This window comes from Lepidochelys olivacea, assembly GCF_965140295.1.
Source record: "Lepidochelys olivacea isolate rLepOli2 genome assembly, chromosome: 15".
Taxonomy (NCBI): domain Eukaryota; kingdom Metazoa; phylum Chordata; order Testudines; family Cheloniidae; genus Lepidochelys; species Lepidochelys olivacea.
The window spans coordinates 27979924-27996163 of NC_140425.1; the positions used below are offsets into that span (position 1 = coordinate 27979924).

General features: G+C 40.5%; 1 protein-coding gene across 3 annotated transcripts; it reads left to right on the top strand.

The window, feature by feature from the left end:
* Positions 1-96: 96 nt before the first annotated feature.
* On the top strand, positions 97-16131 carry RNF34 (ring finger protein 34). 3 transcript variants are annotated; one of them, XM_084649463.1, is made up of 7 exons: positions 97-217; positions 3748-3843; positions 7329-7538; positions 11361-11750; positions 12050-12118; positions 12342-12543; positions 13870-16131. In XM_084649463.1, exons 1-7 carry the CDS (start codon positions 212-214, stop codon positions 14055-14057), a joined length of 1161 nt encoding a protein of 386 aa, XP_084505589.1. In that variant the 5' UTR covers positions 97-211; the 3' UTR covers positions 14058-16131. The 3 variants fall into 3 exon arrangements, with proteins under 3 accessions (XP_084505589.1, XP_084505590.1, XP_084505591.1); XM_084649464.1 differs by lacking the exon at positions 3748-3843 and having other exon boundaries at positions 103-217; XM_084649465.1 differs by lacking the exons at positions 97-217; positions 3748-3843 and adding an exon at positions 447-871.
* The last annotated feature ends 109 nt before the right edge of the window (positions 16132-16240 follow it).

Here is a 16240-nt window from a genome sequence, read left to right on the forward strand (position 1 = left end):
CGTGGAATGGATCCTCCCTCTCCTCGGATTGGTGAGTCCGCTGGACATTCTCGCTCTCATTGGCTGAGGGGCGACCAATGGGGTGGGAGGAGGAGGCATGTCCCGCCCTCCGTGAGGCGGCCCCTCTGGAGGCCGCGCAGGGCGGGGCCCTGTGGGGTGTTAAGGTGCTGGGCTCTCCGCACCCCGGAGAGGCGGAGAGGCGGGAGCGGCCATGAAGGTGAGGGGCGGGGGTCGCTGGCGGGGTTAGTCCCCGGGCCCGAGGAAGCGCTGCGGGGAGCCGCCAGGGTTGTGTCCCCCCGGCCGGGAGTGGCGGGCTTTTGTGCCGGTGCCCGGCCCGCGGTCCTGCCCTCCCCCCCGCGCCTTGGGCCCGAGCCCCCGTGACTGGGCAGCCCGTGAGCGAAGCCCAGAGGCCCCTCCCCCCGCCCGGGGGGCTGGTAGTGGGGAGGCTCTGCCCCGGGTCCGGCGCCCGGCTCCCGCTCGGGCTGAGCCCCAGCCTCCTTCCCGGCCCGCCCCGCCCGCCTCAGCGGTGCGGACCCTCGGGGTCCGGCCGCTGGGATCTTGCCAGGGAGCTGGGTCAGGGCCCGGGTCGTGGTGTGACTCGGGCCGGAGCCCGGCCGTTTTGCAGTTTGGCTGCCGCTGAAGCCGCCCGCCCAGGGTGGGGCGGGGGTGGGGGGGTGTCGCGCTGTGTGGACGCGTTAGTGCGGCTGGGAGACCCAGTTCCAGCAATTGTTGGCAGCGCAGCGTGGCTGCTCAAGCATGTGCTTGGAAACAGCCCATAAGAGCGGACACGAGTTTGCAGTGCAGCATTGACATACCCTGAAGGGCTAGCTTGATCTGACCTCTTCACTGCTGTACAGGGCCTGGAGGAGAGGTAAGCGGCTCTGCCAGATACCATCCACGAGCTATGAAGGGCTCAGAGATTGTAAATGGACCTGCTTTTGATGATGAACTTGAGACTTTGTCTTGCTGTAGGGCTCTTTAGTACTAGCTGCTTGCCTCCTGAATTTGGTGAATGTTCACAGATCTTGGGTTGCACCAGATCCTGGTGTCATGATCTGGCATACGCTGCAAGATTTAGTAGAACGTCTTTATGGGTCAGAGCATTCACATGTATTTGTGTGAGGTAGAGGTGGTGGTGTGCATTAGGGCATAGCATAGAATCTGCAGTTCATTAAATTTGAACTGTAGAGGATTTGGTGGGGGGGATGAAAAAAGTTAGGCTTGTCCTTTTTGGTATGTGTCTAATAGATAAAGAAGCCTTGAAACAGTCTTTCAAACTTTCCCTCCCCCCAAATAAATGTGTGTGTGTATAATATATGATTTCGAAATCCCAGTGATCCTCCAGATAGGGATGACCAGACTAAATATTTCTGGAAGTCCTGAGAATCTGTTTTGTGAAATTTTAATGCCTTGAGTGCACAAAGGTGTTGAATCCTTAACAAAGGCTTCTGTTGTTCGCAAAGTTAGCTATTTAAGTTATATTGATAACAAAAACAAAAGTTTTAAACCAGAACTAATAATCCCTTCTTCTCACCCTGCTTCACTGTCACTTCTTGACTCTTATGATGTCATATTTTATAAACTTCTAATTAGGATGGAACTTATAGAAAAAACAAGCTGAAAGCTGTCTTTAGGCCTCCTATATACATAATAATAATATAAGGGGATCGCAAGTCCTGTAAAGGAAAGTATTGGGCATGGAGGAGATAGTTAAGGGCTCTTGTTGAAAGGAGGATAAGGAGATGCTATCTAGCAAAGTTAATAAGTTATTTTTGTATACATCTTTCTTTCTTTTGGCATGGTCTCATTCTTAAACAGGTTTCAGAGTAACAGCCGTGTTAGTCTGTATTCGCAAAAAGAAAAGGAGTACTTGTGGCACCTTAGAGACTAACCAATTTATTTGAGCATGAGCTTTCGTGAGCTACAGCTCACTTCATCGGATGCATACCGTGGAAACTGCAGCAGACTTTATATACACACAGAGATCATGAAACAATACCTCCTCCCACCCCACTGTCCTGCTGGTAATAGCTTATCTAAAGTGATCATCAAGTTGGGCCATTTCCAGCACAAATCCAGGTTTTCTCACCCCCCCTCCCCCATATACACACAAACTCACTCTCCTGCTGGTAATAGCTCATCATCATTGTAGGGAGAGTGGTCACTTTGGATGAGCTATTACCAGCAGGAGAGTGAGTTTGTGTGTGTGGTTTTTGGAGGGGGGTGAGAGAACCTGGATTTGTGCAGGAAATGGCCCACCTTGATTATCCTGCACATTGTGTAGAGAGTTGCCACTTTGGATGGGCTATTACCAGCAGGAGAGTGAGTTTGTGTGGGGGGGGGAGGGGTGGAGGGTGTGAGAACCTGGATTTGTGCTGGAAATGGCCCAACTTGATGATCACTTTAGATAAGCTATTACCAGCAGGACAGTGGGGTGGGAGGAGGTATTGTTTCATGATCTCTGTGTGTATATAAAGTCTGCTGCAGTTTCCACGGTATGCATCCGATGAAGTGAACTGTAGCTCACGAAAGCTCATGCTCAAATAAATTGGTTAGTCTCTAAGGTGCCACAAGTACTCCTTTTCTTTATTCTTAAACAGGGTGGCCAAAACTTTCAGGCATTCTCTACAGTGTGTGTGGTTTAGTTACCTTTTCACAGCATTGATTCTGTACAAAGAATCAGCTGTTGATTAGATGGGTTGTAGAAAGACCTCATGCAATATATATTTTGGATTTTCAATTAAAACTGGCCAAACAAGCATACAACATAAAATCTAATCAACACTACTTTTATCAGTTCTTATTTTAAAGTAATCCATGATTGGTACATACGAGAAACAAAATATATTTTTCCTAAATATATACCCAGTATTGATAATGGTGTGTAGAGAGCTGCTACAGCTTATTGGATAGATAAACATAGAAAAACAGATGTTTAACTAGCTGGTAGCCTGATTGTTGCGACTCTTCATCCTTGCCATCCTTATCTTTCCTTGGGCTTCGGAGTAGCAGCCGTGTTAGTCTGTATTTGCAAAAAGAAAAGGAGGACTTGTGGCACCTTAGAGACTAACCAGTTTATTTGAGCATAAGCTTTCGTGAGCTACAGCTCACTTCATAGGATTCATCCGATGAAGTGAGCTGTAGCTCACGAAAGCTTATGCTCAAATAAACTGGTTAGTCTCTAAGGTGCCACAAGTCCTCCTTTTCTTTTTCCTAAGGCTGTTGCTACCCAACAAAAAAGATGATCAACCAACTGCCCTCTCTGTTCTTCCTTATCTTTTATGCATAATTCATTCTTAAATATTGATTAAAAAACCAAAACTTTGATCAATTTTATACCATATTTACAGAAACATGCTGGTAGTTCCTTATTAAAGGTAAGCAGTCGAGAAAATTCTATCTGCTTTTTTTAACCCAAGTTTTAAATACTGGTCAAATTAAATTTGATTTTTTTTTGTTTTTTACTCTTATTTGGTTAGGCCTTGCATATAACTCCACTTGGACATTAAAACTTACCAAGGCTTATGGTGGGTTCCCCATCACTGGAAATCTTAATCAAGACTGAAGGTTTTTTCTAAGAGATGCTTTAAGTTCAGGGGTTCTCAAATTGTTGTTCATGCTCTGTTAGTATTTGAGCTTGATTGTTCCATCCATTCATTTCTCTAAGAATCAGTAAAGTTTGGGAGCTGCTGTATCTAGTTCAAACAGGAAATAATTGAAATAAATCCTGTGGCCTGTGTTATGCAGGAGGTCAGACTAGAATGGATGATCAGAAGACCCTTCTGGCCTAATCTGCTGGGGTTGGAGGAGGGGAGAACCTACTCTAGGCCAGCTTCACTGAAGGTACAACCAGAACTAAATGAATAGTTTCACTATCATGTTGCTATTTGCTAACACAAACTGCAGTGTTCAAATTCGCTACAGGAGGATGTTTTATTCCTCCCTCCCTCCCTTCCTCCTCCTCCTCCAATAATTTCATATATTTTAAAAAAAAATCCAACACACTTCCTTCCATTCCCCTAATTATTTGGCTGTAACTACTTAAGTGTCCTTTTTAATTATGTTGACATAAGTGTTTTGAACCATGGCTTTCATACATGTTGGAATTATAAGATACTACTAGACATTATAAATTCCTTCATTAGATCCTCAGGCTGAATGGTATTTATACAATTGATCTAAACATGCCTAAAACACTAAATAATTAGCAATATACTACATTCAAATAGTAACAAAACATTTATAATCCTTTGATCAAAATACTTACAAAAGAGCTAAACCTAGGGGTGCTTAGACCAATGTTGGTTGGTTCTAACTTGGTGTGGCAAGTATTAGCAGTGATCAGCTCAAGAGTTTATCCTTTAACAAACAAGTGATGTCATTGCCAATTGCTAACTTTGGCCAAAACCTGGTTTTTAGCTCATTTGGAGTCACTGCTGGTTCAACATGCAGAAACAACTCTTTCTTATTATTAACGATCTCTGATAATTGGGGCATCCTCTTCCTTCAATCTTATCAGTTACCTTTCAGGTCTGTTTTTCCAGTTAAGCCACCTTCTTTCAAGGGCTTCTGATGACTGCTAATAAATCTGCACTTTACAAGATCTACAAAGATTCTTTTAAAATTAATCCTTTATATCCTACAATATTCCCGGATGCCCAGGTTCTGATACTGGTAGTTGGCTAATCCTTACTTCAGTACTATCCCCACTGAACCATGCAAGTGCCCTTTAGTGGAATTGCAGTTACTTTAATGTACTTAACTGTCTTACGAGCTATAAACTATTACTCATGAATGCTGGACTGGCAGTTGTGGTTTTTAAGTTTCAATTTGTTTAATGTTATCTTTGTCAGAATCTCACATGTCTATTACAGAAATAATTAAAAGTGCTTGTAACATGTGTTTTAGTCCTCATAAATTAAAAAGTGTATGTCTTGTGGGTTGCTTTTAAAAAATAAATAAATAAATTTTCTCAGCATGACTCCATTCCTGTCTAGTAAAACTAGGATGGTCAGAGAGCACTTGAAATTTGCACAGGAAAACGAGTATTGGTTAATCTACATTCTTTTTGGTATTAAATGAGGAAAATTGAGGTTTGGGTTAATAAGAACTTAAGTTCCTTAACTGTCAGTTTCTAAAGTGCTGACTATATATTGGTAAATCTTTGAAGACTGGCTTAACATGTGTAAACAAGCATGAATGTCTGATTACATACCTCAGTGGGAACATTTTCCATAATGTAAGTTAAAGGGATTTTTATATGGTAGTTAAATCATTACTGCCCAACACTTTGGCAGTAAATCCCCTCTAAATTGAGCCGTTTCACTTCAAATAAGCTTCTTGAAAATATACTGACAGTGACGGACTTAATCCACACAGGGATGAACATAAGGTTTTAATAGACACACATGTGATAGCTGCTTAGGAGCAAAAAGATGGAGTTCTTAGATTCACGGATCTCATTGCTAAAGGAAACACTGTGACTAAGAATTTTAAGATGGGTTGAAAAATCCAGTATTCTCAGGTATTTCTGTAGTAGGATGAAAATTTTTAACTCCTTTTCAGAAGAGTGTGGGGGAAGCTTTAAATTATGGTAGTGTCCTGGGAGCACTCTATATACAGTTCTCCTATTACGTCTAGTGTAAATTCTGCACATGGTGTGCTTGCAAGATCGGGCTCATTAGATTTGTCTATGAATATTTGGTTCTGGGAGTGCCTATAATGTGCTGAGTGCAGTACAGCTGTAAAGGAACACAAGGTCCTAACCCTGACAATGTTTAGCACCTTAGTGACACATTTAACCAGAGATGTTGAAAACTTCTTACAGGAAAACTGAAGGCACACGGTTTGTGTGGGCTGGAGATGTACAGAATCACTATGAGGGCCATTTCTCATTGAATTTCAAGTTTACCTGAAACTTTCTCTTGGAAAGATTTAGATAAAATATCTATAATTTGTGACAGGGTTTCTTATAGCTTCCCATTGACTCTTATAAACTGGAATCTCAAAATTAGAGGAATATTTCCTATCATATTGAAGGGTACAAAATTCCTGGGTTATATCTATTTAATTCTGCATTAAATTACCACAAATATCAGGTTGTTTTCAGTTCATTTTAGAATAAATTTATAAATTCACTTTAGAATGAGTCTAGCTGGTGGCTAAAATGTGAGTTGTGAGTTAGAAACCCGTCAGTCTCCAGATAAAATGTCTGTGCACTTCCATGCATACCTCACTGATAAAGGCTCCTGCACTAGCATTTAATCTTGAAATCACAAACACGCGTATTCCATTTTCTTTCTCTTTAGCTGTAAGAGAATCTTCTCCCTTTTCAGTGTCTTCCAGTGTGGTAAAGGCTTGAAAGACAAAACCGCTTTAAACATACCAATTTAAAATTCGTTGCTTGGTGTTTTCCTTAAAGGTGCATAAATCCTTCAGTCCTTTCACTCTGATTTCCTTCCATTAACTGCTAGTCTTCCTTGTGGGTTCTTGTGTCTTTGCTGACTGATTCTTAGTCTGCTTCTTTCACGGATCCACTCTCCTGAAACATGACGGTCTCAAGTTCTCTACCTTGCCTGCTTGTGCAGTGCCCCCCACCAACTGCTCTCAAAAGAGGCCGTTTGCTTATTTTAACTGCCCAGACCCCAGTTGGGAAGCACAGGACTGAGACCATTCTAAGCGTTATTACTGTGTTAAGTTACTGTACTCTGGGAATTCATACACAGTACTAGTGGGATGATGATGTAATAGAATGAAGCATCTCTCTGGCTTTAAGATTAAACTCGATAAGTTTATGGAGGAGATGGTATGATGGGATAACATGATTTTGGTAATTAATTGATCTTTAAATATTCATGGTAAATAGGCCTAATGGCCTGTGATGGGATGTTAGATGGGGTGGGATCTGAGGTACCCAGGAAAGAATTTTCTGTAGTATCTGGCTGGTGAATCTTGCCCATATGTTCAGGGTTCAGCGGTCGCCATATTTGGGGTCGGGAAGGAATTTTCTTCCAGGGCAGATTGGAAGAGGCCCTGGAGGTTTTTCGCCTTCCTCTGTAGCATGGGGCACAGGTCACTTGCTGGAGGATTCTCTGCTCCTTGAAGTCTTTAAACCACGGTTTGAGGACTTCAATAGCTCAGACATAGGTGAGGTTTTTCGCAGGAGTGGGTGGGTGAGATTCTGTGGCCTGCGTTGTGCAGGAGGTCAGACTAGATGATCATAATGGTCCCTTCTGACCTTGGTATCTATGAATCTATCTATGAAACAAGTTATGCACAGGTAAGACTCTTGAAATGGAGTTAAAACTTTTTGCCTTTACTGTTTTCAGGCGGGAGCCACATCCATGTGGGCTTCCTGCTGTGGGTTGCTGAATGAAGTCATGGGTACCGGAGCTGTCCGTGGCCAACAGCCAGGATTTGGGGGAGGTACTGGCCCTTTCAGATTTGCACCAAATACAGACTTCTCAGCATATCCATCTTCAGGAGCCAGTATAGTCTGCAAAGCCTGTGGGCTTTCATTTTCAGTTTTTAGGAAAAAGGTGAGTATAATTTATTAAATAATGCTTTACTAACACCAACTAATCTGTAGACATGTCAGGAGAGAAGTATTTTCCCCTTTTACAGATGGGAAAACTGAGGCACCAGGAGGAGGGGTTTTAATGATTTGCTCAAGGTCACAGAGGAAGTTGATGTCAGACAGGATTAGAAATTTTCCTATATTGCTTGTTCAAAATAATAACTAACGAAGTTGCTGAACAACTGAGTGATGGAGAAGCTGAGCAACAGAAAAGTCTCAAATTGACAACTAGTATTGTAGCATTTTCCTTAGAAACAAAGTGAACTTAATTGTGGTCTTAGACCTGTGTCAGAGGAATAAGGTTGGCTAGGAAGTTGAAAACCTAATCCACTGCAGTAGCCTATCAGTTCACTTAGTCAAACAGGTGAGTTAATGAAAAATTTACCAAATAAAATTGATTGGAATTTTGTTTAAACTATGGATGTATTTCAAAACCCAATGTATAGATGACTGACTGTTCTATGTATTTATAGAACAATAGTGTAATCTCTAAATTTAGAGTCAATTTGGCAGGCCAGCATTATCTGGACCACTCAGTGACCCAGTTCTCTGCAGCTAACTTAGAATAAACTGAAGCCCAGCTGTGTCTGATTTACAGAAAATCTAATATTCAGAGATTCTTACAACAGATCAATCTCTTGGCAGAGATTTCCCCATTTTAGTAATCTACTGTGCTCTGCATTCCTTCTGTGGCAATGTGCCTGAGCAGCAGTTAAGGGTCCATAATGTCTCAATCTAAGCTTTCCTAGAGCTAATTTATTAAAATTCCAAAGAATGTGAGGAGAGAGATATCTAGGCTAATCATGGTAGTTGAGGTAGTCGTGTTAAGGGACTCATGTGACTCTTGGATATACCAATTCCCCCTGCCTGTATGCAACTAGATCTCTTGAATTAGAACCTCTGTTTACCTCAGGTTCTCTAAACTAAACACTGTCTAGAACTTAAGCCTGATTCAGGGTCCTCTGAAATCACTGGGAGCCCTCCCATTAACTTTAATGGGATTCAGGTGAGGCCTGTTCTGACTGGAGAATCAGGAATCTGAGGCTAATTGCTAGAGCTCCTATGATCCCTGTCCTCCAAGTTGTTTCTTAAATGCAGGACCATTTCACTTGTGTCTGAAGTGACCATCAGAGTTGCCCTTAGACCATCCTTGCCCTCAGTCTACTCCCCACCCCTCCCTCTTTCTTGTTGGAAAAAATTGCCATTCAAATTTGTCAGCCTGAAGAGTCAGGAAAAGTAAACTTCTGATTTAAGTCTAACTTCTGCATCTTCTATTTGCTACTGTGGATGTCCCTTACAATTTATTCTCCTGTAGGGTTGACCTGTAATATCTGGAAAGAGAATTTTTCCTATCTTTTTCCTTCCAGATTTTTCCTTTGGAGATATTATTCCCTGTGGTGTCTAGTTTCTTGTGGTAGGAGAGATGAGTTTAGATGCCAATTTAAGACCTTAGCATGTCTCCAGGAAGGGTTGAGTATATAACATTGACTTTTCCGTTTTCATATTAGAAATAGTAAATCTAAATCAGAGCTTTATGTAAAAGTTTGGTGTCTGTAGTTTCCTGTGTTTTTTGTATACAGAGATTATCCTACATGGCTTTGAGTGAAATGGACATGTAGGTAGTGCTTTGTAGTTCAATTATAGTGTTTACAATGTTTGGCTCTACTTAGAGCGTAGGGGACATAAGACTCTAATTGGAAAATTACCTTGTCCTTTACAGTTCATCTCTTCCCTTAAATATTCTTATCACATTCTTGCTTGAGAGGCTTTTGCAAGCTGGAAAAAAATACAGGGTATATCTACATGGCAAAAACAAACAAATCCACAGCTGTAAGTCTCTTAAGCTGTAAGTAGAGCCCAGGTCTACAGACTTAGGCTTGTGTTATGATGCTACAAATAGCCACGTAGCTGCTTGGGCTCTGGTGCCCTGGGATGGGATGGGAGGCTTCAGAGCGCACACTTCAGCCTGAGCCAAAATGTCTACACAACTATCTTTAGTGCTGTAGCATGAGCCTGAGTCTGTAGACTTGGGATATGGGACTTGTTGCTAATACCCATAGTGACATTCTTTTATTATTCTGATGTATAACTGCTTTTAAGAGTGGTTTTTGTTTTTGTTTTTGTTTTTTTTTTTTTTGAGGTCAAGATTAAAGCTTACACTTTATTTAGCCATTGAACTGTCTTCCCAAAACATCTGGGTCCTCGTCAATATCTTTATAGAGGAGCTCTATGGAGACTTTATTTAGGAAGTGCAACTTATACTTCTAGCCACTGCTTCAGAGGAAGGCATAATTGTCTCCCATGACTTAATTTCCTAATAGCACAGTGTAGAAAGTGCTATCTTCCAGATTCCAGCTTAGAAACTGGTTAGTATCTTGAATCATCAGAACTGAGTCTCAGTAATTTTAAGTATCTTAATGTAGTTCTCTGGGAATGGAAGCGGAACAATACATCAAGGCTTCAATAATGTTTCTAATGGTGCTGGATGACTGTTACACTGCAATCATTATACATTGTCTTCTGTGACATTGCCCCTGTAGTCTCCATTGTCTAGTCAGGGAAAAATGTTTAAAATATGTTGGCTAACATTTTCAGAAACCTCTCTTCTAGTCAAGATGAGGCCTGTGGGAATTGTGTACACTGTCATGTCATCACAGAAAGAGGATGCCTTGTATGCAGTCTCTTAATCAGAATTTGCAGTTGCAGTATCATGAAGGACAAAGAGGCTTCCAATCACAGAGCTGCTATTCTCCAAATTGTTTGCTTTGTGACCCTGCCACTTTCTAGTATATGCAGCTGTTGGTGTATACCTTGGATCTGTATTCTGGAAGTAAAAAGGTACCCCCAACAGCTTTCTGGTTCCTCTAACTTCGGCTACATCAGCTGAAATCGATAAAGTAGAGGGGATGGAAGGTCTGCATGGCTTTGCACAGTTAGTACTTGGGGAGGACAATAGTTCTTTCATATATCTTTCTTCTGCTGGGAAAGCATTTTAAAAGGCCACTCACTTTATATCAAACTTGTCTGAAATTGCTCTTATTACTGTAAGAATTAATGACTAACATCACTAAACCTGAAAGATCAACTTTTTTCATCATTTTTACATTGTGCATTTGCACGCACCTTGTGTATAATCATACTTTCTCCTGTAGTCCTATTTCGTGTGTGTGAAAGAGAGAAACTAAAACATTCCCCAGAAAATAGAAACAGACTTGGTGGCAGGTATAGAACTTTGAAATTGACTAGATTTCAAGTGGGTGTCCTTTTGACTTAACTAAAAGTGTGTATTTAAGTTAGCGTTGTCTTGTTAAAATGGATTAACTGTCTTGATGAATGTACTAGTCCTACAAATGCTCTGGAGAGTACCTGCAAAACTGTTTGACAGGCCAGTTTCATAGACCACTCAGAAAACATTAAAAAGAAAAGGAGTACTTGTGGCACCTTAGAACACGAAAAAACCGTGTGTATATAAATCTCCTCACTGTATTTTCCACTGAATGCATCCGATGAAGTGAGCTGTAGCTCATGAAAGCTTATGCTCAAATAAATTGGTCAGTCTCTAAGGTGCCACAAGTACTCCTTTTTCTTTTTGCAAATACAGACTAACACAGCTGCTACTCTGAAACCTGTCAGAAAACATACTAAGATTGTCAGTTGAAAGCATAAGAATAGCAGTGGGTGATTGGGGGGGGAGGGAGGGAAGGAAATAGCAAATACAGATTTATTTTCTATTCCTGTGAATATCTGGCATACAGTTTAATGGCTTTTTCGTCTTCCTGTTTAGCACGTGTGTTGTGACTGCAAGAAGGATTTTTGCTCAGTTTGTTCAGTCTTACAAGAAAATCTCAGAAGATGTTCTACGTGTCACTTGTTACAAGGGACAGCATTTCAGCGGCCTCAGTTAATGCGACTGAAAGTCAAGGATCTGCGTCAGTATCTGATCCTTAGAAACATACCAACAGATACTTGTCGAGAAAAAGACGACTTGGTGGATCTTGTACTCTGCCATCATGGATTAGGTTCTGAGGATACAGACACTAGTAGCTTGCATTCTTCAAGGTCACAGACTTCTAGTTTTTTTACACATCCATTTTCTCTGTCTGTATCAGTGTCATCCTCTCAAGGAGAAATTACAAATAGAAGAGGAAGCACAGAAAATGGACCACCTGTACAGGTACAGTACCAGTAGTTGTGGTCTTACAATGAACTTATAAAAGTGCTGTCTGCTACTTTTTTTTTTAAAATATACCAATGGGCAGGTGTAGGGTCTTCAGGAAATACTTTTTTTACATCCTGCACTTGAAAATGGAAGAACATGGGTAATTGGGACAAGACTGTGATCACTTTAAACTGTAACAGCTAACGTTAGCATAAGCTTTCCAATTTGAGTGTCATCTGTTACCTGTTTTAAAGCATTTTCCTTACTGTACCAGAGGGGGTTGTTTATCCTGATCTGATTCATTGTATATGCAGGGACAAGGTGGAATGCCTTCAGCAAATAACGAAGAGGAGGAGGAGGAAGAAGAAAATGCAGAAGAGCAGGTGAGAAATATGAACCACCTAAAGAGTAAACTAGACCTATTTGGCATCTGACATAGAAAACCATGCAGAGCCTTAACACTGTTAATTTAGTTTGAGTGAACTAGGCTGTGGTGATGCGTGTTAACATCAATATTTAAAGAATTTACTTTTTTTTAAACAATATTTTCAAACTATAGCAGGGATTAGCTAAAATTAAAAATAAGAAATAATTGGTGTGTTTCAGACCCCTAGCGTGTCCAGAAAAAGATCAAGAGCATCACTGTCTGATATTTCAAGTCTAGAAGATATTGAAAGGTTGAGTGTTCGACAGCTGAAGGAAATACTTGCTCGTAATTTTGTCAACTATTCAGGATGCTGCGAAAAATGGGAACTTGTGGAGAAAGTGAGCAGGCTCTACAGAGAGAGTGAGGAAAATCACAGGACACGTAGGTGTTTGTTTTTGTTCTTGTTTTTTTTTCTCCTTAAAATTAACTCTTGTTCTCTCGTGACTGGCTTTGACAATGGGTGTTGAGTGCTTTTGTCAGCTGCAACAACTGAAAAGCTATTTTAACTGTACTAGCTGTGTCCAGAATAGCTGAAGCTATGCTAGATCTGGCATGTGAGTTACACTGTTGATCAGTATGTGTTATTAGTTCCCAAGATTGTACTGTTTTGATGACTTTTGCTGAAGCCAAATAAACTTGATCATTCTCACTTCAGCTTTCCTCAGAGTAGTTAAATTGGTAACAACTGCACTATTGAAAACCAACCCATTAGAGAAAATGAAATAGTTTTGCACCCCCATACCTTTCACTGTGGTTTCACAAAGTGTTAGTGGGATTTTTTTGGCATAGAAAAAACTATTTCAGAAGAGAACTCCTAATTTTTAGTGATGTTACTACTTCAGTGATAAAAGCTACACTGGCAAAAATCCCTCTGCCAGGGGACCAGTCTCTCTCTGTGGCATAGCTGTGAAGCCATTGCTAGGACAAGTGATGGTTTTCTGATCAAGTTTCTGGTGTTTTTCCTAAAGCTAGCATTTTAACAAATATGGTTGCACTGTGTTTATAAACTAAGCACAACTGAGTTAAATTGTCACAATTCTGCCACTCAAACAGTTACAGTATCATTTTGGGACAGTTTAAATGTGAACTTCAAGATTTTTTTTCCTGTTTCTCTAACATCTTACAAAATGTGAAAGATTAACACCCAATCTACTTTTCATCATACACCATGACTGCTCTTTCATTTAATTCTACATCTTTACTAAATGCTTATGTCCCAATAGCAATTTTTGTAAGGTTGTATTTAGCCCTGTTAATAATATTGCATACATATCTGTAGTGATCAAAGTCCTTTACAAAGAGGGAGTTAAGTATTGTTCTCCATGTTTAACAAATGATATAAAACTAAGGCCCAGTGGTGGGATGACTTTGACCCTGCTATGACAGTGGGTGTGACAGAGCTGGATTGATACCTGTATTTGAATCCTAGTCAGTACACTTTTCACTGGACCATGTGACATCACAGAGGCTATTTGATCCTAAATAAAGGACAAAACCATACTCTGCATCACTTAGCTTAATCTTACTCAGTTTATAATGGTTGTAAACTAAATCTTTATTTTATCATAGCTTTACTGTAAATGCAGATGAAAATGACATGATGCTGAAATGAGTTAACTTAGTTTCCTACATGTCTAGGATAGAATTTAGCTGCTTTTGCCATGGCCTGAATTTCTCTAAATCTTAACCCTGTCTGTTGATTTGCAGAGGGAGAGAAGATACAACTGCATGAGAACGATGATAATCTGTGTAGGATCTGCATGGATGCAGTAATTGACTGTGTTCTTCTGGAATGTGGTCACATGGTCACCTGCACAAAGTGTGGCAAAAGAATGAGTGAGTGTCCGATCTGTAGACAGTATGTTGTACGAGCAGTGCATGTATTTAAATCTTAAGACCAAAAACACATTTTATAGCCATCCGGAGTTCCTGTATTTCTGGGGGCAGGACTGATGAAGCTTGTTATGACGAACATTAGTTTCAATATGAATCAAACATTTTGAACAGCAGGCTATAGAAGCATTTGAAACACTTTCCTGTATTGTAATTAAAATTGCAGTTTGGTGATATGTACTGCAGGAGCTGCCTGAGTTACCTTATAAAGCCATGAAGTGTTTACAGCAGATCTAGCATCACTTAGTGCTCTCTTCTGAAGAACACCGTAATCATTAGTTTGCTGAAGGGTCCAGTATAGTCAACAGAAAACTGCTTTACCATGACCATATTGTTGGATGACTCTAGCCTGGTTCATTTGGTGCATATGCATTGCTCCTGGCAAATAGACTTGTGTAGTATTTAATAGGCATTAAATAGAATGTAACTGTTCTGACACTAGTGCTACAAGGGTGTTAAAACAGTCGATAAACCAAGATGGTAGAAAGCATTGCCGTTGCATAAAGGTAAAGCTAATCTAATCTATTTTCCTGCTTATTACTTTGTTCCGAATGTCGGTCTGATTACACGTATACTGTCCACTAACAGTCTTTGTCAAAGTGAACTGTGTAGTCCTACAGAGCTCTGTTTAACTGCATCCAAATGCTAATTACTCCATGTTCAGTTTAAGAATAAAATGTAGTCAAAGGGAACAGGGGTTAACTTCAGTGGTCCCAAATTCATTCAAACCTATTCTATTAATTTTGCAAGGACTGAATTCTACATACTAGGAACTTAATGTGAATACAGATCAATTATAGTGAAACTAGTAGATGCTAACTTTTAGGAGTTATAGTATTACAAACCTTAACCATTTTTTTTCCGGGGTGGGGATGGGTTGAGAGTAAGGAAGGGGGGAGGGGAGAACTTAAGAGGAATTGTAGCTTTTTTTAATATGCTGCTTGCTCACAGGTGTTTGAATCAAGACTAGGGTAGTGAACAAAATTGCCAATTACCTGTTTGGCCCCTGTGAAATAGGTTATTCAGTCCAGCTCCTAGATAGTATCAAACCACCATCAGTGGCAAGAATTTCCCTTAAAGGGTCCTGCAGCTCAGTGGGAATAGATTCTGAGGTAAATGAGTGTAGTAGGCAGCCAGTATTGCCCACTACCTTTGTAGGCTAGATACTTAATAGTATAACTACTTTTTTTTTTTAAGGGGGAGAGCTAATGGCAGTTATTGAAATGCCTGTGTTAACTTTAAGCTGAGTTGAATTTTCACCCACAAGTCTTACTGGGCAAATGCAGCGTTGCCATATTGTATAGTTTGGGTTTTTTTATATGTGGGTGTCTTTCAACTTTCTCTACAACCCACTATTCAATTACCAGTGTTCATCTAGTTTGGGAAGGCAGGTGTTTTGGTAACTGCAGCCATTAGTACATTAAAAATACTTCTGGTTTTCTGTACTGTAGATCATGGGAGGTACACTGCCTCCCATGCCTACTCAGGACTCGAATGCTCTACAGCCAGGACTCTGTAGGGGGGATTTCTGTAGCCTTTTGACAAAGCTGCTGCAGGGAGGGAGTAGGTGCAGGGGGCTTAACTCTAGCACTGCTGCTTGGTTTCCATTAAATTGTGCTGCAATTCAATCAAAGTGGTAGGTGGTTTTCCATTTTCAACTCTTAGGTGCCTAACTTATCGTATTCTCTCTAAAATAACCAACCAAAAAAACAATCCTGAAATCTTTACTGCACAACATCCTGATAATCATTCTTGAAAAAAACTACTCAGACTTTATGCACAAGCTGGATATTGGCTAAACTAGCAAATCTGTCAATACTTTCAGAAGTAACAGGAAGTATAAACTGCTGCTGCTGTTTGGTACAACTCAATATGCAGTTTACAGAGAATCTTTAACTGACATTACTGCTTATTTTTCAGAAGAGAACAAAACTAGCCTTTTTTTTAAAAAAAACTTTCTAAAAAAGTACTGACTTGTTCTTGTTCAGTTGGTAAGTTAATGTAGGGGAATGTAGCATATACATTACTTCCATTCTGAACAAGGGCTGAGAGTTTAATAAAGGTTTGTAACTGGTCTGGGATCAGTCTTATGTCTTTTTTTAAACTATTCACTATCCTCAAGTGTCATTTGACTAAGTCTCCAGTGGAGGTTAGAAGGGCCAGACTGCATGCTTTTGAGCAGCTG

Excerpts from the sequence above, each read along its gene's own strand:
- RNF34 (XM_084649463.1), top strand. Across the intron at positions 7,539-11,360 it reads TTTCAGTTTTTAGGAAAAAG|CACGTGTGTTGTGACTGCAA; the intron begins GTGAGTATAATT and ends CTTCCTGTTTAG. Across the intron at positions 12,544-13,869 it reads TGAGGAAAATCACAGGACAC|AGGGAGAGAAGATACAACTG; the intron begins GTAGGTGTTTGT and ends GTTGATTTGCAG.